Source organism: Passer domesticus, chromosome 17 (assembly GCF_036417665.1).
Source record: "Passer domesticus isolate bPasDom1 chromosome 17, bPasDom1.hap1, whole genome shotgun sequence".
NCBI lineage: Eukaryota > Metazoa > Chordata > Aves > Passeriformes > Passeridae > Passer > Passer domesticus.
Window position 1 is genome coordinate 2,112,672 of NC_087490.1, and position 19,262 is coordinate 2,131,933.

The following is a 19,262-nucleotide window of genomic DNA, read 5'->3' on the forward strand; positions in this document are numbered from 1 at the left end:
TGCCGCTGGCGGGGTGTATGTAAATGACACGGGGGGCTCAGGGACTCAGCTCCCCGGGGCTGCTCGCTCTCCTGCAGCTGGGCTTCAGGAAGGGGGTGACAGCCCATTTCCTTCAGCTGTACCAGCACACCCACAGCTCACCCCACGCCCTGGGCATCGCTGACCATCCCTCCTGGCTGCTGGGAGGAGCAGAGAGGTTTCCCTGCGGTCTCACACTCAGGCCCTCTGCTGCCAGGCATGCAGGAGCCCAGGAGCCTGAGGCACACCGTGCCAAGGATGCCCTGGGGAGGCAGCAGGCTGGGGGCCACCGGGGAGAAGGGACAATGGGAGGCAGCTGTCCCATCACAGAAGGAACAGAAGGAAAGGTGCAGCTCCATCACGGTGACAGGAATGACTGGGCAGGCTCTCAGCATAACTTGCAGCAGGGGCTGGGAGCTGGCCCCCCTCTTGGCCAGGGTCACCTGAGGAGCAGCCGTGGGCAGCCCTGGTGGGCGGCTGCGGGCAGGAGGCGTGTGTGTCCCCAGGGAGCGGGGCAGAGGTGGCTGCAGCGCAGCTGGGGCGGAAGGACAGCAGACTGTCACGGCCAACGGCCACCAGCTCAGCCGGCGTGAAGCCACTGCTGCCTGTGACACCTGGCACGGGCCACTGCGTCACACGGCCACCAGCCCAGGCTGGCCCCACGGTGAGGGCAGCGGGCACGTCTCATGTGCCAGAGCCCTGGGCGCCTCCTGCCCTCCACAGGCAGGCTCAGCCCCTGCCAGTGCCACCTCAGCACCACCCAGGGACAGCCACTCCCGCCCTCTGCAGCACCCACAGGCAAAGACATTTGCAGGTTTGTCCCTGCAGATGTCAGCAGTTTGTGTTCATGAGCTCTGGCAGGTACAAACACCCTGCAGGTGCAGCTGCTGCCCACCAGCACTCCCCACGTTCTGCCAAGCGGTGGCAAGATGAACACAAGTCTCCCTGCACGTGTCCCAGGGGAGGAGTGTCACACACACACCTTGTCCCAAGCGCTGAGCAGGTCAAGTCCAGGGATTAGACTGACTGTGAAATGAAACCTGGCAAGACAGAGGGAAATCACCTCCTCATGCAAAGAGGGGCATTCCAGAGAAAGGGAATTTGTCCTCAGAGCAGTGACATTATCCCCACTGCATAATGCAGCAGTTGTTGTTACTGGTTCCCACCATTCCAACCTCCCCATCTGCTGAGCAGCCCGGGGACAAGATTTCATCCATGTTTTCCACAGGAAAAGGGGATGATGCTGCAGGGCCCTGACTGCAGGAACACTTGCACAGCAGCATTTGGGCACCAAACAGAAGATGCAGCCAGCACATGACCATGTCCACCATGGGGCTGCAAAACCCCAGTGCCTCCTGCTCTGGAGTAGGAGCAGCACGGGCAGGGTCCTCAGGGGGATTTTTCCAGCCATGTCACAGTGGAAGCCAGGCTGCCCTTGCAGCAGTGCTGGGCTCAGTTAGGAGCAGGGGAACAGATGTGGCACCACCACAGCCCAGATGAGCTGCAGGACAAACGTGGGGGACAGGAAACAGCATGAGCCTACAAAAAGTCGTAAATTCAGAGCATCTGGGCCCACATGGAGCAGGCAGCCTTCCCAAGACGCTGTTGTTTGGCTCAGCCCTTGCGCTGCCTCCCTTTTCCCCCCGCAGGAGGCTGGAGAACCTGCAGGGGCCATTCGCTGTTGCTGGGCAATCTGGCTGCTGAAACCACAACAGCGTCAGTGGGGATGGAGCCCGTGTGCCCGGGGCTCCCCAGCAGCTCCCAGCAGGACGGGACCGGCCCCACCGCCCTGCCAGGGGCACCATGTTCGCCACGGTCAGATTCGGAGGTAGGTGGGGACAACCGGACACCTGGGCCACCCTCGTCACCCCCACGGTGAGGGAGGGACACAGCACCTGGTGCACAGCAGTGCCGGTGCTGAGGGAACAGGCAGGAGAGCTCTGCCAGGCACAGCAGCACCCTGCACCTTCACTGCTTTTCAAAAAGGGAGATCTATTACCTCTACACTCCAAATCATGGAGGGAAACCACTCCAGCAGAGCTGAGTTAAGCACAGAGAAGGAGGCTGGAGGTGAGGATGAGTTCCCAGCCTGGCAGCTCTGGGAAAGAACCAGAGGGGACCCTGCTTATCTAGCCACAGAAGAGCCATGGGGCACAAGTGCCAGCTGCTAGCAGAGCTCCTCTGTTCTGGGCTGTGTGGGAAAGGCTCCCTGACTGAAATCCTGGCTCTCAGTTTCAGAGAGCAGGCATTTGTGGGAAGGAATGAGCAGTCCCTATCTTGACCTTACCCAGTTGGCTGAAAGCCATGGCCTTACCCCAGACACTCGTGGCTGAAGCCATCAGACACACACAGTCCTAAGCCTTTGCTCCCTCTGCTATTTGAGTTGGATCCCCAGCTCTGACTACTGACGTGTGTCAGCCCTGGGGGATTTCTCAATTGTGACAAACTCGGTCAGAGTTCATGGCCAAAATATCCCCTGGGTGACTCAGCCACAATCTCCAGCTCTTGCCCCTCGTGACTGGGACCAGCTCGTAGGAGGGCACTGGCCAGGACCAGGGCTCACTGCTTTTTCCTACTCATGCCTGATGAAACAAATCGAAGGACAGAGACACTTTATTAATCAAACCATTTTCCCCAAATCAAAGTGCTTATCTTCTCCCCTTGACCTGGGGCACCTCTCAGCACCCACTGCCAGCAGCCATGGCTGTAATGCTCAAGGCCCTGCTGATGCCACAGTGGGCACTTCTGAGCCACCTGCCATGCCCATGTGGTCCCTGGGTTTGGCGTGACCATGCTGCCGTCTCAGATCTCATTCCCTGTTTGCAGCCAACTGCCAAGAAATGGTGAACCTGCTCTGCTCTGTCCAGACCCTCACAGGCCACCTGAAGTGGAAGTGTCAGTGCAAGCCTGAAGGTACGAGTGCTCTGGGCTGCGGTCACCAAGGGACTGCCTCTCACCCACAGAGGAACAGCACAGGGTAACAAACGGGTCACACAGAACATCCCAAAGCACAGGGAAAGGGACAGCAAACCTCCCACTCCCCAGATCTCAGCAGATTCTGTTCTAAGTGTAACTTGCCAAGGAAAACGCCTCTAAACCCCTCAGGCTCATGTTGGCCCCACAGGGACAGCCTGGGCTTCCTTCACCACATCTCTCTCTCTCCAGACTGCATCGATCTTGTGGATGAAAAGGGCACCCTGATGAACCTGAGCAAAGTGGAAGATCCTGCATCTGACTATGCCAGTAAATACCTGCAGGGAAGGCAGCGCTACGTCCTCGTCAGAGCTGCCCGTGAGTTCCCTGTGCAGGCAGCCCGGGGCAGGAAGGGTCTGCTCTGGGGAGGGCTCTGCTCAGCAGCCACTTGGACACAGCACAGAAGCTCTGAGGAGGCAGAAGCCAGCTCAGATGAACAGCTAGAGCTGAGCCTTTGTTTGTCCAAGGGAGAAGGAACTTCTGGGCAGAACCACCTGCCCCAGTTACAGGCCTTCAGTTTAAAGCCAGGAGAGAGACTAATCCATTTCTCCCATTCTGCTGCCAGGAGAAGAAAACTCTGAAGCCATCTGCTATGAATCCTTGCTTAAGGACCTGGGGAAACACTACCCTGACCTCCCAGGTAAGAGCCAGGCACCCACCTCACCTCCACAGAGGAGTCAGGGGTGCAGGCATGACTCCTGTTCCACCTCAGCCCTCGTACAGCACCTGTGGGACTCCCCTCTGATCCCCCTGTGCTCCTTCAGGGCTCTTGGGGGCAGTGGGTGCATTCAGGCACCAAGGGAGGGGACAAGCAGGGCTGCTGTGCAGGACCCCTCCCAGTTAAGAGTGACACCCCACACCAGGCAGAGCCCTGCCCAGCTTGTCCCCCTGGCAAAGAGGGACATCTCCTTGGAACAAATGGGGGGAAGGACATCAGGAGAAACTGGGAGACCCTCAAGTGTCTCTCCCAGGCTGTAGTCTCACAGGTTGGCAGTGCCTTGATCAACATGTAATGGGCAACTGACCAACACAGCAGGAAAACACAACTCTGGAGGGGCTTGGTCACTCCACAGATCGGCTGCAGCAGCTCTCAGAAAAGACTCAGAGGACAGAGCAGAGGAAGAAGGGTTCCTTGCAGAGGGCTCAGCCTCACACCAGCACCCGAGCCAGGAACAGGACCACCTCACAGAGCAAGAGGAGCTTGGAACACAAGAGCACCCCTAAATGAGGAACAGGCCCATTGCTGGTCAGCCAGGCAGCACAGCCTCCACCAGGGCCCAAACACCTGCCCAGGCTCTCATTCCAGCACAGCAGAGTCCCCTGCCACTGAGCCCCTCTCCCTGGGATCCCCTGCCCCCCCAGAGCTTCACTACTCCATCCCAGGCTGCACCCTGGCAAACCCAGCATCACAGCACAGGGACCCACACCATCCTCCTGCTTCAGGGGTCTCGTGTTCCCTGCCATGGCCTGCACTCCCCAGAGACAGGGACCTACACCTCCCTCCCACCCACTGCACTCCCCAGGCACAGGAACCTGCACCTCCCTCCCACCCACTGCACTCCACAAGGACAGGAACCTGCACCTCCTTCCCACCCACTGCACTCCCCAGGGACAGGGACCTGCACCTCCCTCCCACCCACTGCACTTCCCAAGGACAGGGACTGCCCACTGCAATCACCTGGAAAAGCTGCTCCAGAGACAGCCAGGCACTGAGACACAGACAGACAGAAGCAGCACTCTGCCAAGATGGGTGAAAGGCAGAACACACCTGCTGCTGGCTCTCCTTAACACCTTCTCCACCCAGAGCAACACACCAACAGCCTAATACACTTATTTCTCAAAGGGAGTGGAACAGCTTTGGAATGGTTCCTCCCTGCTCTGGCATCTAGTTTTTCCCTTGGCTGTCTCTAAAGAGAACACAAGACACCCCTGATAAGGCCAGGCACAGCTCAGGACATCTCTACCAAGAACTTAAGACTCTGACATTTAGAAGGGGCAGGATTTTCAACATCTCCAGTATCTGCTAACAGCATTTACCATCGAGATTTCCTCAAAGACCCCAACAAGGGGCTGAGAACTTGTCCTTTATTCAACAATCAGATCAAAAGGTTAAAAGACTCATTCTGCCATGAAAAATGCATTAGTTAAGCACCTGAAAGTGTCCTGACTTCACTGCTGTGCCACTCAAACTCCAGCTGGAACCTCAGAATTCCCTTTTAGACCAGCGTGAGGAACAGGGTGTCCTGCTGGAGGCCACGGGCAGCAATCACGAGGCTGAGCTGCCAAGGTGACTGAAGAGGAAAGCAGCTCCAAACTTCCCCTGATGCCAGTGACCTTGAGAACATTGCATAACCTGCTAAAGCTTTAAAGTCAGATCGGCCACTTGTACCCACAGGCAGACAGGTCACACTCTTAGCTCTGAGGGCAGGACAGGGACTCAGGAAGAGGATATCTATAGAGAAGTAATTTGTCACTGAAAATACCACGGGACACGTGTGGGCTTACCTCTCTGCAGCCTCTCCTCTGCCTGGAGGGTAGCCAGTGTCTGGATCCCCTTCTGCCAAGTCATGCAGGCCCAGCCCCTGTTTGCAGGAAGTTCACACTTGTGCCTTGTCCTTTGGCTGACAATGTTAATGCTTTGGTAGCTTGATTTTAGCTTGAGAATTAAATAAAGAACATGCACAGGTGGTAGGTCCAAATAAATTCTTTTATTTCTCTGTAATAAATACAGTGCTATCTGAACACTGAAGACCTTAGGGTCCAATCATTCCTTTCCTTCCCTACTAGTTCAGAAGTGAATTACCACTAGAATACTCCTGTGTCTGGTCAGTCTGCTCCCTCCAGCTCACTCCCTGTCTGTCCTTCCACTCCCTGTGGAGAGCAGGGCTCTACACCACGATCCTCTTCCCTACGAGGGGGCAAATTCTTCACAGGAGAGAAGAAACACCTACAGGGAGGAAGCAAAAGGTCAGCATTAGGAACGTGTTCCAGCAGCTGGAGCAAAAGCTCTCACCCAGTGTAACCAGATCATGACCTAACTACTGACAACAGCTTGTACCAAAGGCAGCAGGAATTAGAGAGCCAGGGAGAGCAGCACGCTGTCCATGACTCAGAACGTACCTACAGCCTCCCAACCTTCACAGAGACATCGCCAAAATCATTTCTCCTTCCCCTTCCAGCTGCCTTTTTCTCTTCAGGACACGGCTGTTCCCTACAAAAGCCCTAAAGGGCGCTATATCCCCAGAAAACCGCTTCTACAACCCTCAGCCCCTGGGGGTGCTGCGCTGGCAGCAGTTTCCCCGGCAGGACAGGTTGCACTCACCGTTGCTGTACTTGCACTGCTTCAGCGCCTCGTTGAAGCCCTCGCACAGGGTCAGGTCTCTCTGGTTGGTGGCGCACTCCAGGAACTGCTTCATCTCATAGTGGCACGGCCCGTACGGCGACTGCTGCAGCACGGCATGGGGCTCCTGCGGCCACGGCCGCGGTCAGAGCGGCCGGGGGCAGCGGCGCCTCTTGCAGCGCGCTCCCGTCCCCTCGTCCGCCCGTCCGTCCGTCCCTCCCGCCCGGCCCCGCTCCCCGCTCCCAAGGGCGGCCCAAGGGCACAGCCCGGCCCCGCTCGCACCTGGGCGGGCGCCGCCGCCTTGGCGGGCTCGGAGGAGCCGCCGCTGAAGACGCCGGTGATGGCGCTGCCCACGACGTGTCCCACGGCGGAGCCCACGGCCACGCCGGCCGCCGTGCTGGCCATCTGCGCCATCAGCCCGGGCTGCGCCGGCTGCGCCACGGGCGCCGGGGCCGCTGGGGCCGGGCTGCGGAGACAAGGGAGTCATGGGGACGGCGTGCCGCGGTGTGCCCGCCGTACCGTACCGTACCGTACCGTGCCGTACCCTACCCAGCCCGGCCCGGCCCGGCCCGGCCCCGGTACCTGGCGGGCGCCGGGGCCTTGGCGGGCCGGGACACGCTCCTGCTGCCGCGCGCCATGGCTGTGAGCGCGCCCCCCCCCGCGCCCGCCTTTAGCCGGCCCGCGTGACGCGTCACACGGCGCGCACGCGCAAGCGGCCGCCGGAGACAGGCCCCGCCCCGCTGGGAGGAGGCGCGCCTTCCGTAGGGCGCGTGCGCAGAAAGGGCAGCGCTGGGGAGTCGGTGCAGCGCCCGCGCGCCCCCGGCAGAGAGCGCGCGAGAACCGTGAGGGCCCGGAGCGGGAGCGGGAACGGGAGCGGGATCGGTAACGGAACCGGGCACGGGATCGATAACGGGATCGGTAACGGAACTGGGCACAGGATCAGTAACGGAACCGGGCACGGGATCGATAACGGGATCGGTAACGGAACCGGGCATGGGATCGATAACGGGATCGGTAACGGAACCGGGCACAGGATCGATAACGGAACCAATCACGGAACCGGGCAGGGGATGGACCACAGAATCAGTAACGGAACCGGGCACAGGACGGATCACGGGATCGATAACAGAACTGGGCACGGGATCGATCACACGATCAATAACGGAGCCAGGTACGGGATGGACCACGGGATCAGTAACGGAACCGGGCACAGGATCGATCACGGGACCAATAATGGAACCAATCAGGGGATCGATCACGGGATCAATAACGGAACGGGGCACAGGATTGATCATGGGATGAATAACAGAACCTGACACGGGATGGATCATAGGATCAATAATGAAACCAGGCATGAGATCGATCACGAGATCAATAACGGAACTGGGTATAGGATGGATAATGGGATCAATAATGGAACCAATCAGAGGTTCGATCACGGGATCAATAACGGAGCTGGGCATGGGATCGATCATGGGATAAATAACGGAACCGGGCACAGGATCCATCACGGGATCAGTAATGGAATCAGTCACGGGATGGATCACAGAACTGGTAATGGCATCCCTCATGGGATCAATAATGGAACCAATCACGGGACCGCTCATGGAACCAGGGACGGGATTGATCACGGGATGAATAATGGAACCAATCACGGGATCAATAACGGAACCAATCACAGGATCCATCATGCAGTCAATAATGGAACCAGGCATGGGATCGATTACAGGATCAATAATGGAACTGGTCATGGGATCAATCATGGAACCGGTCTCGGGATCGATCATGGAACCGGGCACTGGATTGATCACAGGATCCATAATGGACCTGGCCACCGGCTCAATCATTGGATCAGTCATGGAACCAGTGACGGTATCAATCACAGAACTGATAATGGGATTGATCACAGGATGGATCATGGAATCCTTACAGGATCGATCATGGAACCGACCACAGCATCAGTGCCGGGATCGATCACCGGGCCCGGGCGCGGGGCCGGCTCTGCGCAGGCCAGTGGTGCCCGCTGTCCCTCCCCAGTCCCGCACCGCAGCGCTGCCCGTGCCGGGGCTGGCAGCCCTTCCAGAGCAGACATCTGCCCCTGATGCCAGGAGAACATTCCGGCACAGCCCAAGGCCGTTCCCTCCTGTGCTGCCTGCGGGAACAGGGCGATGCCTCGCTCCTTGCTCACCCCGGGAGCGTGGGGACACAAAGCAGAGCTCTCGGTGCAGGCTCTGCGAAGGCTCGGAGCTGCTCCTGCCCGGTGTGGGGCAGGAAGGGGCCTGTAGTGGGAATGAACACGGCCCGTGTGGAGGAGAGGCGGGAATGAGGGGCTGGCAGAGGGAAGGGGAGCGCTCCGCAGTTGGGGCGAGGAAAGGAGGCTGCCAGGGAGGAGGGAAGGGAGGAATGATGTGGTCTAAACCATTGACCAGCAGAGCAATTTTTGCAGCACCCTCTGGATACACACCAGGAGATCAAGGAGCACTTTGCAAGGCGTGGACATTGTTGGGCAGTAGGAATCCATGAAAAGATGATGATGAGCCCTCAAATCATGAAGAGACAGGCTGGACGACGCCAGCTTTACCTCCAAACCAATTTCCTGACAATCATCTCCTCCCTGGCACCCCCACTTGTCTCCAGGGCCTCTGTGGGTCCAGGTCTCCTCAGTGTCTCCCTGGAATGGGCCTTGTTGCCACCTCTGTGGGTGTTCCTTCTACCCAATGGAGAGAAAGGAATTTTCAAAATTGAGAAGGATCCAGAAAATGTTCACAAAAAAAAAAAATCCCAGCTGTGTCGTGTCTGTAGCGCTGTGTTCGTACACTCAGCAAGTTGTGAAAAGCAGCTCTTTGGGCTGGTTCATTGACTGGCAGGAATTAGAGAGCCCAGTCACTGCAGGGCTGGCAATTAGCCGCTGTGGAAGTGTTTTTGTAGAGTCAAATTTCCACACGAGGGGAAGAGAAAAGCGTTTGTAAAGCAAGCAGCCCCTCGGCGCGGGAGCCGGGCGGGCAGGGGGAGCTGCAGCTCCGGCACTCCTGAGGGAAGGAGAGGATCGTTCTCAAACACCACTGTGAGGGGAACACCCCCAAATCCTGTGTGGGGAGCTCTCCTGCCCCGGGAGCTGTGCAGTGCTGCTTTCAGCTGAAACAACAGCATTTTACACCCTGCCTGACTTTGCCCACTGACAGAGGGGCCAAGCAGCTGGAAAAGCTGGAATGGGACTGAAAAGGCCTCATCAGCACCTGCACTTTTCCCTTTTTCCAGGTTCTGAGGAAATGTGGCTCCCTTCCTCGAAGGGAAGAGTGTGGCCCCATCCCGAGGAGCCATGAGAGCAAACAGAGGTGGTAGAGCCAGGAGGGAGAAAGGAGGGTGAGAGCTCCTGGCTGTGAGGAGCCGCAGCTGTGCCCGCTGGGCTCGGCTGTGCTGCCAGCAGCGGCCGTGGGCCGTGGGGCCGGGCTCCTGCCCGCTCCTGGCCGGAGGAAGGGGCAGGTGCTGGAGGGAGCAGAGGGCGGCCTCGCCGGGGCGCAGGGAGTGCCAGAGCCCCGGCCGCAAGAAATCAACATTCATTAGTTCCAGTCCGCGCAGAAGAACTTGCTGAAGGAGCCCGGGCTCCAAGCTGAGCTCCCCCTCTCAGCCGCGTCTGGGGGACCCTTTGATTTGGTTAATTAGACACAAAGTTTTTCTGTGCCGTGGGAGGCCGGCTATGTGCTGAGGAGCGCGGCTAGCCCGGCTCTGCTAATGAGATAATTTCTTGTGGCTGTCTGCGAGGCTGTGCTCGGCTCCCCCGCGCACGCCGCCCTCCCCAGCCCTTGCTCCAATACCCTCGCAACAATTTTCACTGTTTGATCCACCAAACTTCCTAATTCCGCTATTTTTCACCCTAAATTTGATTTTGATTCAATGAAGTGGCTTCATTTTGCCTCTCTCTTTTCCCCTACTCCAGGTCTCTCCTTGCACAGTTCAGCTGTTAGGGCTTGCCTGCACTTGAAGGTTGCCTCTGGATTTAGGGACGCATAAATCTGAAAGACATTAATTAATTCTTGAGCACTTCTGGAAGGATTTACTCAAAATCGGTAATTTCTGAGTAACTTGGTGCCCTGGCTCCCAGTTCATCCTCCTGTTAGCCGCAGGAGCGGGTAAGGCAAGGTTTGTAAAAGGCACGTCTGTGCTTTTAAAATTGCTTTCCCTCTAAAAGGAACTCACTACCTCCCCCTCCAGAGTCTGCCTCACTGAAATCCTCGCTCTGTCACAGCTGAAATGTGGTACAAAGAGCTCCAGGAATTCCCCAAGCCTTTGGCTCTCCAGGGGTTGTTTCACAGGTAAGGAATGCAGCGCCGGCCTCCCTGCGTCTCCCGCCTGTCTGCCCCTGCCGCGGGCAGGGCTCGGGCTGGCTGAGCCCGGCTGCGCTCCGGGGCTCCGCTCGGGGCTCGGTGACACCCCCGGGCTCCTCTCGGGGCTCGGTGACACCCCCGGTGTCCGCTCGGGGCTCGGTGACACCCCGGTGTCCCGGGCTGCCGCACATCCCGGCCGGCCCGGGGGAGCGCGGAGCCTCCCGAGCTGCGGCTCGGCGCTTGGAGAGCCCTCCTGAGAGCGTGCAGGGGCACATCTGGGAGTGCTCCGGCTCTACCTGAGCCGAAGTTATTTAGGTTAGCAGCAAATTGCACGGCATGATTGCTCGGGGAGCTGGGCAAAGTATTCAAAGCAGAAGAAAGCGTCTGATGGATTCGCCAATGTTTTTGTTTGTGGACAATCCCCCCAAAAAGACAGCAGCAAACCCTTCCAGTTCTTACCAATGTGTTTGCTACTCAAAATTACTCCATGAATCACTTGTGACTGAGTGTATGCAGTCAGTGGGTTTCTCATGTCCTTTTATTTTGTTCTTTGAGCTCTAGCTAGTCCTAGTTTGCTTGTGCCAAGTGGCTGATTTCAGTCCCCAGGTTCACACGGCAGAACACTCAGGACAGAAGGAAATGTGCAAGAACTACCTTTTTGTCCTATACAGTTTTTTGAGTTGCAGCCAACAAATAATAATTTTTTAAAAAACCCAAAAGATAACCAACCAAAAAAAAAAACCCACAAAAAACCCCAAGGAAAAAAACCAACAAAAACCCCCAAAAAACCCCAAAAAAACAAACAAACAAACAAACAAAAAAACCCCAAAAAAGTAGCTACCACTAAACAGAATACACAGATTTTTCATGAGCAAATGGCACAATTCCTACAGGCCTGCCTCACCACTGCTCCCTGAAGGATGACAAAAGGGCAGTGTCACGGGCAGGTGATGCTCCCTGGTGGCACACAGCCCTGTCTCACCCCGGCTGCCGCTCCCCACACCCCATCTTCCTGTCTGCATCCTTGCTCCGCCGCTCTTTAGCCCAAATGCCATGCCTGACACGCAGTGCCCGTGCTGCAGGAGCGGAGATGGCAGCGGGAGGAGGAGAAGCCCGCGGTGTGTGACTGGAGGAGCCGCAGATGGCCAGACGGGGCTGCGAGGGGAGGGAGGCAGCGCCCAGAGCCGCTGCAGCTTTCAAGTCCCGTGCTCCAGGATCTACATGCCATTTCTTGGATGTGGTTTGCCCCCAGGGCAATCTCAACAGCTGTGAAGTTTCAACAGATGAACGATGTAGTTTTCAATAAATTTCACCAAGCAAAGGGAAGGATTTTAACTCGTTCATGCTAGCCCAGTTTTGGTCTGAAGGCTCTTCTGGCCCTGAACCCACTCAGACCAGGAGTGTTTCCTGTTTGAGCCCCAGGCACAGCTGAGCTACACTGACAGGTTTCCCCATCAGAAGAGGCTTCTCAGCCATGCCCGTGGCTCCTGGGAGGTGCAGGCACAGCCCTGCCTTTACCTGTGCCACTTGAACCCACTCTGGTGGAGGAAGGTACCCAATGTGGATGCCCTCAGCTCCTGCTGGGGAAAGGAGAGGCAGCAGAAAGACAATTTTCCAAATCTCCTTGTGGTAACTGCATCTTGGAAGTTCCATTTCCTTTGTACTCTCTCATCCAGAAGTGGGGCTTGTGCTCCTGGAGTCGTGTTCTCATCCCAGCAGAAGGCTGATGCCATTAATTGTAACTGAAAGAGGGCCTTTTGTGTTCCTGAATTCTTCAGCCAGAGAAGTCAAGGAATTCCCTCTTCCAGAACACATCAGGTGTATCCTCAGATCATGAGGACAATTACCTGAATTCACCTGCTGTGCACAGGACAAGGCACAAGCCTGAGCCCAGAGGTAAAAAGCCAGCCCAGGGTTTTTGGTGCTTGTCTGGGGGATCTGAGCAGTGGGGCTGTGACCTGTGCTGCCTCTCCTGTGGCTGGGATCTGCCAGGGAGCCCGAAGCAGCAGCGAGCCCACAGCCCTTGCAGGAGATACCAGTGCAGGGTGAGCCCTGCAGGGATCTCACTCCTGCTCAGGCTCCCTGCTGCCCCTGGCCCTGCCTCACCTCCCGTGTCCAGGCTCAGGGCTGAGGTTCCTCCTCACCCAAATGTCTGCCCAGAGCCCATTCCCTCCTGCTCCTGCACAGCTGCTCCCTGGCCTGTCTGGTTCCCCCTCTCTCTGCACACAGACAGACAGACAGACAGACAGCAAACACCTCCAGGAGCTGCCCCAGTGGTTCCCCACAGCTCTGGAGGGCACTGATGGAGTTTCCCTGTAGTGAAACAACACAGGGCCAGCTACAAGCTCGAGGATGGGTCTGTGTGTGAGGCAGGGGTGCCCATGACCTTCAGGCAGCTCTTGGCACCAACCCATGAACAGCTACTGCTTTGAACTGGAACATCCCAGTGACTGCCTCCCTGCCTCTCCCCTTCCCAAGCAAAGACACAGCTCATGTGGCACCCCAAGAGATCTTGTGAGTTCTGCAGCCTCTGCACAACAGTGCACACACACCTGTGATTTGGGGTCTTTTGTCCCAGCTCTCCAAAAAGTTTCATGAGTTTTAGTCACCACATTGTTCTCCCTGTCCTCCTGAGGCTCCCCAGCCACCAGCTTCCAACAGAAATTTCTCAGACAGAAACTAAATATCGGATCCCATCTTTTCCTTCCTGTAAAAGAGGCCAGTGGAACCTCCTTTTGACGTGGAAAGTCAATAACCCTTGTAAATGCACAGGGCAGCCTGGTTGTGCACTCTGATTTCTCATGATTTCTGCTGAAATGCTTTTCTTTCAGTTGTCATCTCTGCCAGAGTATGGCTCCTCCACAGGAACACTGCAAACATCCTCTGTAGCAACAGCCTGACCTTTTGAAAAATCAGTGATGTGAGCAAACCCCTGAGCTCTCTGGAAAGGCTGCACGCTGTGGATGCTGTGCTGGATCCATTCCCAGCCTTGTGCAAGCTCTCCTGGTGCTCTTTTCAGATGGTTCTTCAGAGGGGTCTCTGGGTTGTCTCCTGGATCTGAGGCCGCCACAGGGAGTTTGTGACAATGCACTCAGAGTTCAGCAGTTTCAGCCCGAGATGAAGTGGGAAAACACTTTGGGAACCCATCTCTGCCACTGTCCCACCAATTTATTCCAGTGACATTTGCCAGTGGCAGTGCAGTGTGTGTCACACAGAGCATGTGGAATGGCAGGTCATGGCACCACTGCTGTGCAAAGCTACTGCTGGAGAGGCACTGTGCATCCCAGAGGGAGCCAGGAGTGTGCTCACACCAATAAAATCCACACTTCTGTGGTCTCTCTTCATGGATATCTCCTCTGGCCCAAATTTTCTTGCTCTCCTGTCTTTTCCCCCCTGGCTCACATCCCCACTGCCTTCACACTGTTTATTCAGTCAGAGCCTCGTGTCTGGCTGGTTCTGCTCCCCCAACACCAACCAGCCCATGAGTGCAGCCTCCCGTCCTGGCGAGGTGTGGGGAGCCCTCTCTCCTTCCTGCTGCTGGCCCTGCCTGGCCAGGCCCGCCTGCCCCTCCCGGGGACAGACCCCTCTCACTGCCAGGGGGTGAGAACGTGCCCCAAGGGACGGTGCCAGAGCAGCGTGGAGGGGCAGGGGGGTCCCAGCCGTGCCGAGAGGAGCTGGGGGAGCGGGACCCGCTCCAGGGAAGGGAGCTCAGCAGCTGGGGAGGGGGGAGAGGGAGCTGAGGGGCTTGGCTGCTCTGAGCAGAAACGTGCGCGAAGAAAAGCCCCGACCCACACCCTGAATTCCACAGCTCCACTCCAGGGACAGGGAGAGGGAGAGAGGACAGGACGGGACAATTCCAGCAGCCCTGCGATTTGTTCATAAAAGCCTCATCTCCGCAGCCCTGCCCGCCTCCTCCCCCATCGCCCCCACAGCTCACGCTGGGTTTATTAACGCAGTTCCCCTCGGGCTAGAGGGAATCACGTCCCAGGAGACATTCCAGTCTCAGCTCAGCTTCGGAGGGGATCAGAGAGCCAAGGGTGGGGGGCGTTTCACCGGGACGTTCCATTCGCGGAGGGCTGGCAGGTCGGGAGCGCTGCAAGACGGCACTAGCAGCGTCCTCATCAGAGCCCGAGCAGCCGCGGGCTCAGCCGAGCCCTGCCCGCTGCTCCGCGTCCCAGCCCCTCGTGCTTTGGCCGGGCTGCTGTGTCCCAGCTGTGCCCTGTGTCCCAGGCTCTGTTCTGTGTCCCAGGCTCTGCCCTGTGTCCCAGGCTCTGTTCTGTGTCCCAGCCTCTGCTCTGTGTCCCAGCCTGTGCCCTGTGTCCCATCCCGTGCTCTGTGTCCCATCCCGTGCTCTGTGTCCCAGCCTGTGCCCTGTGTCCCAGGCTCTGCTCTGTGTCCCAGCCTGTGCCCTGTGTCCCATCCTGTGCCCTGTGTCCCAGCCTGTGCCCTATGTCCCAGCCTGTGCTCTGTGTCCCAGCCTGTGCCCTGTTTCCATGCCTGTGCCCTGTGTCCCAGGCTCTGCTCTGTGTCCCAGGCCTGTGCCCTGTGTCCCAGCCTGTGCCCTGTGTCCCATCCTGTGCCCTGTGTCCCAGCCTCTGCTCTGTGTCCCAGGCCTGTGCCCTGTGTCCCAGGCCTGTGCCCTGTGTCCCAGCCTCTGCTCTGTGTCCCAGCCTGTGCCCTGTGTCCCATCCTGTGCTCTGTGTCCCAGCCTGTGCCCTGTGTCCCATCCTGTGCCCTGTGTCCCAGCCTGTGCCCTGTGTCCCATTCTGTGCCCTGTGTCCCAGCCTGTGCCCTGTGTCCCATTCTGTGCCCTGTGTCCCATCCTGTGCCCTGTGTCCCAGCCTGTGCCCTGTGTCCCAGCCTGTGCCCTGTGTCCCAGGCTCTGCTCTGTGTCCCAGCCCCTCGTGCTGTGCCTGGGCCGCTGGCTCCAGGTTCCCGGCCGGGCACGGGGCTCTGGCCAGGCCGTGTGGCCCGTGGCTCAGCTGAGCACGCTGTTGGTGACCCGCAGCCACGAGGGCTCAGCCCAGGGCCAGCTCCTGTCCCCGAGCCCTGCCGGGGCCCAGGGCAGCTCCTCGCCACCAGGGCCCCTGCAGCAGCCCGAGCAGCAATTCCTCTCGCCAGGAATGGCAGCTGGCTCCCCGGCGTCTGGCTCCGCAGGTGAACTGTGGCGTGCCCTGAGCCTATGCCAGGAAAATGCCAGCAGATGAAACTGCATCTCAGGCCAGGAGACACGAAGATGGATGTGTTTTCCTCGCCCGGCTTATCTCGCAGGCAGCGCTCCTCAGCCGAGCCCGGCTGTGTTTGTGTGCGCTCGGCTCCTGGCACGGGGCAGGGGATGATCAGACACAAACACTGCGGTGGTGAGCTCCCCGAGCCCGGCCCTGCCCTGCCCTGCCCTGCCCTGCCACAAACCCAGCGCTGGGACCGGGGCTGGGCCCAGGGGATGAGTCCAGAGCTGGATCCTGGAGCTGAGCCTGGGGCTGCTGCAGAAGGGAGAGGAAGAGCAGGAGGACCCTGTAGCTGTTTGGGCAGTGTGTGAGCTGCACTGTGAGCTGCCCTGCACTGTGAGCTGCACTGTGAGCTGCCCTGCACTGTGAGCTGCAGTGAGCTGCACTGTGAGCTGCCCTGCACTGTGAGCTGCACTGTGAGCTGCCCTGCACTGTGAGCTGCACTGTGAGCTGCACTGTGAGCTGCACAGGGGACAGGCTGTGGCTGTCTCAGTGCTCCCTCAGCGACCCCTTCCCGGCCTGGACCCCTGAGGAGTGCAGTGCCCCTCTGCAAGGAGAGGAGCAGCACGCTCCTGCCACCACGTCCCTCGTTCCGAGGTCAGGGAGCAGCAGTGCCTGGCCAGCAGCCCTGCAGGCAGTCATGGCCCTGCCCCACACGTGCCCCTTGGTTTCACAAGGGCACTGCATCAAGCTGATCCCAAGCTCGTCTGACTCTGCACTGCTGGGTTCAACCCAGGACTAAGGTCAAAGAAAGGGGAGAGCAAAAGAAAATAGATGTAAAATAAGTAGTAGGGAATCAAGCAAGATTTTCTGGAAATTCATGGTGAGACTGACCTAGTCAAGTTGAAGTCTGGAAAACTTTGGTGTTTTCAAGGTTCACTGTTTGGACCCAGGACAGTTTGGACCCAAGGTTCACTGTTTGGACCCCTGCACAATTCCAGCATTTCCATTTAAGAGATTTTTTAAAAACCCAAAATAGATTTGAAGCAAAGCGCTTTGCTGATCAACATACATTTTATTTTACATATTACTTTACCTTTCCACTTGTGAGTCCAGGCCCAAAGGCCAAGTTCCCACTCCACAGCTTCTTCTTGCCCACTCCCCATGCCCATGTCTTGGGCTGCCAGCAGAGGAGGAGAACTGGGTAATTCAAAAAGTACTCCTTCAATCATGTTGACATGGGCAGTTCACTGCACATGACCCCCAGCCTTGTTTGCACCCATCACCACCTGTGCAAACGTCCACTTTGGCTGCCCAGGAGAAAAACAAGGAGCCAGAGCCAGAGAAAAGGGGAATCCCAAAAGCAAGAGGTGAGAGCAGAGACTGGCCTGATGGGGACGTGTCCTCATTTGTCACCCACTGGGCAGTGATGCTGGAGACATCAATTCATGAGGTTATCTCCTACAGAGAGAGCAGGGAAGGCATCAGAGAAATCAAAGGGGTTTCTCTGTCCTGGGGATTTGGCTCCTGGAGCCTCTTCCAGCTGCTCAGGGAAATGCCCAGGGGGTGCAAAGCTCCATGCTGACTTTGCAGGGGACCTCAAGCCAGGTCCCCAGGCACACAGAATACAGCTGTGAAAGTCACACCAGGGAGGTGGCAGGAAACAAAAGGCTTTGGACAGACAGGCTTAATCCATTTAAATTCAGTTTCTCTCTCACTTCCCTCCCCTTTCCCCTTGGCTCTCATCAGAAGCTCTTCCCCCACCTCCCCTCAGCCCCCAGTGCCTTACTGCAGTATCACACCCAAGTGGCCCATGGGCTGAGGGAGTTATTGCACCTCTTTGCTGCTCACAAAGAATCAAACCTGCTGTTCTCTTCCTCTGGCACAGCCCCTTTCCCCCCAACACCTGCTGGGTGTAGAGTGAGGCTATCCCCAGCTGCTGGTTCCTGCTGAGACTCACATTACAGTGCTGCTCTGCCTGCCCAGGTGTTCACAAGGCCCTCCTTGTTGGGAAGCCTTAGGGGAGTGGGAGAAGGGCTAATGCTTGTGGTCACAAGGACTTGGAAAACTCCTGACAGCTCGGCCACTTGCTGGGGCTGGAAGGCCCCAGACAGATGCTGAGCAAGAAGAGCTCCGTGTGGGGATGCTAAATCAGCAACACCAGTGACCATCAGGACCTCTCAGCCATGAGAACTTCCACTGAGCTCCTGCAGCCATCCCAAGAAGCCCAAGTTTGGCTCCAGCCTGGCAGGAGCTGCAGGAAAGCAAACAGACAGTGAGATGTCAGACTGGGAGATGTCAGACTGGGGGATGTCAGACTGGGGGATGTCAGACTGCCGGTGCTCTGGGGCTGGGATGGGAGCCCTGTGCTCATCTGGCAGCAGCCTCTGTGCATCCATGGGCTGCATGCACAGGACAGACATGCCTGAGAGAGCTCCCAGCTCAGGAACACAACAAGAAGGAATTCTGCAGGCTGCACACAGGGCATAGGAGTCTCCAGAACACCCAAGAGTCATTTTCCTGCTGCTAAACATCTACTGGCTGGGCTGGGAAATATCTGTGATCCCAAACACAACATGCACTCTCTTTTGTGCTAAGTGCCTTGGCAGGAGCCAGCAGTTCTCACACACAGTTCCATCACTGCAGGGACCAAGTTTCCCAGAACACCCCCTTTAAAATCTCCCTGCATTAAGAAGAGCCAAACTGCCTGTTGCTGCCTCACAGGCTGCTCCCATGCCTCTCCCTGCTTCCCCAGGGCTCCACTGCCATGGGCTGGAAAGCACTGAGCTCCCAGAGACAGCAGCACTAAAAGAAAAGACACTAAAGAAAAGAGAGACAAAGGCAGGAAAGCTTTTTTCACTGGGACCCAGCTGTCTGGCTCAGAGAAAGGCAAGAAACAAGGGTCTGCTCTGCATTCCTGGGGCACAGCCAGAATAAGAGCAGAAGGGTAAATTCCAGAGTGCAGCGTGGTTTTTTCCCTGCTCCCCTGTCCCCTCTTGCATATAAGGCCTCGGGGATATGCTGAGCATGGTGCTCCAGTGCAGGGACATCTTGCTAACAGCCTGTGAGTGAAACATGCAGCACCTCCCAAAGCCAGCCAAGACCAGGCTCTTTCTTCTCACATCTGCTCACCGTACCCAGTATTTACATCGTCAGTATGGTTCCCATAAAACTAAACATGAACAACTGATCACAGACAAATAAAGCAGTAATGGAGCCCGGGATGTCAGGAAGCCTTACTCACTCCCTGCACACCAGCCCGGGCAGCTGGAGATCAAAGTTCTCTTATTTGCAATACATTTCTTGAAACAATTTTCAGCTAAACTCAGTCTGCTGAGAGGATGCTGACACAATCCAGGGCTTCTCCCATAGAAACAGGAACCAAGAAACCAGACCTGAGCATTGCTGCCTCCATCTCCAGGTGGCTGAGCAGATGGA

The 19,262-nt window shown here is 57.4% G+C and overlaps 2 protein-coding genes and 1 long non-coding RNA gene across 3 annotated transcripts; 2 read left to right on the plus strand and 1 right to left on the minus strand.

Annotated features, from left to right (window-relative positions):
* Positions 1-1,822: 1,822 nt before the first annotated feature.
* On the plus strand, positions 1,823-5,729 carry C17H22orf15 (chromosome 17 C22orf15 homolog). Its single transcript, XM_064392452.1, has 5 exons — positions 1,823-1,846; positions 2,845-2,931; positions 3,184-3,309; positions 3,557-3,631; positions 4,065-5,729. Exons 2-5 carry the CDS (start codon positions 2,859-2,861, stop codon positions 4,217-4,219), a joined length of 429 nt encoding a protein of 142 aa, XP_064248522.1. The 5' UTR covers positions 1,823-1,846; positions 2,845-2,858; the 3' UTR covers positions 4,220-5,729.
* Positions 5,680-7,066, minus strand: CHCHD10 (coiled-coil-helix-coiled-coil-helix domain containing 10). The gene is made up of 4 exons (XM_064392451.1): positions 6,914-7,066; positions 6,614-6,797; positions 6,314-6,458; positions 5,680-5,938 (listed from the first exon to the last, which is right to left on the minus strand). The coding sequence occupies exons 1-4, from the start codon at positions 6,967-6,969 to the stop codon at positions 5,919-5,921; spliced, it is 405 nt and encodes a 134-aa protein (XP_064248521.1). The 5' UTR covers positions 6,970-7,066; the 3' UTR covers positions 5,680-5,918.
* A 113-nt stretch (positions 7,067-7,179) lies between these two features.
* LOC135282556 (uncharacterized) lies at positions 7,180-14,004 on the plus strand. The gene is made up of 2 exons (XR_010348660.1): positions 7,180-10,398; positions 10,521-14,004. It is a non-coding gene; the product is annotated as an uncharacterized LOC135282556 (long non-coding RNA).
* Positions 14,005-19,262: the final 5,258 nt, after the last annotated feature.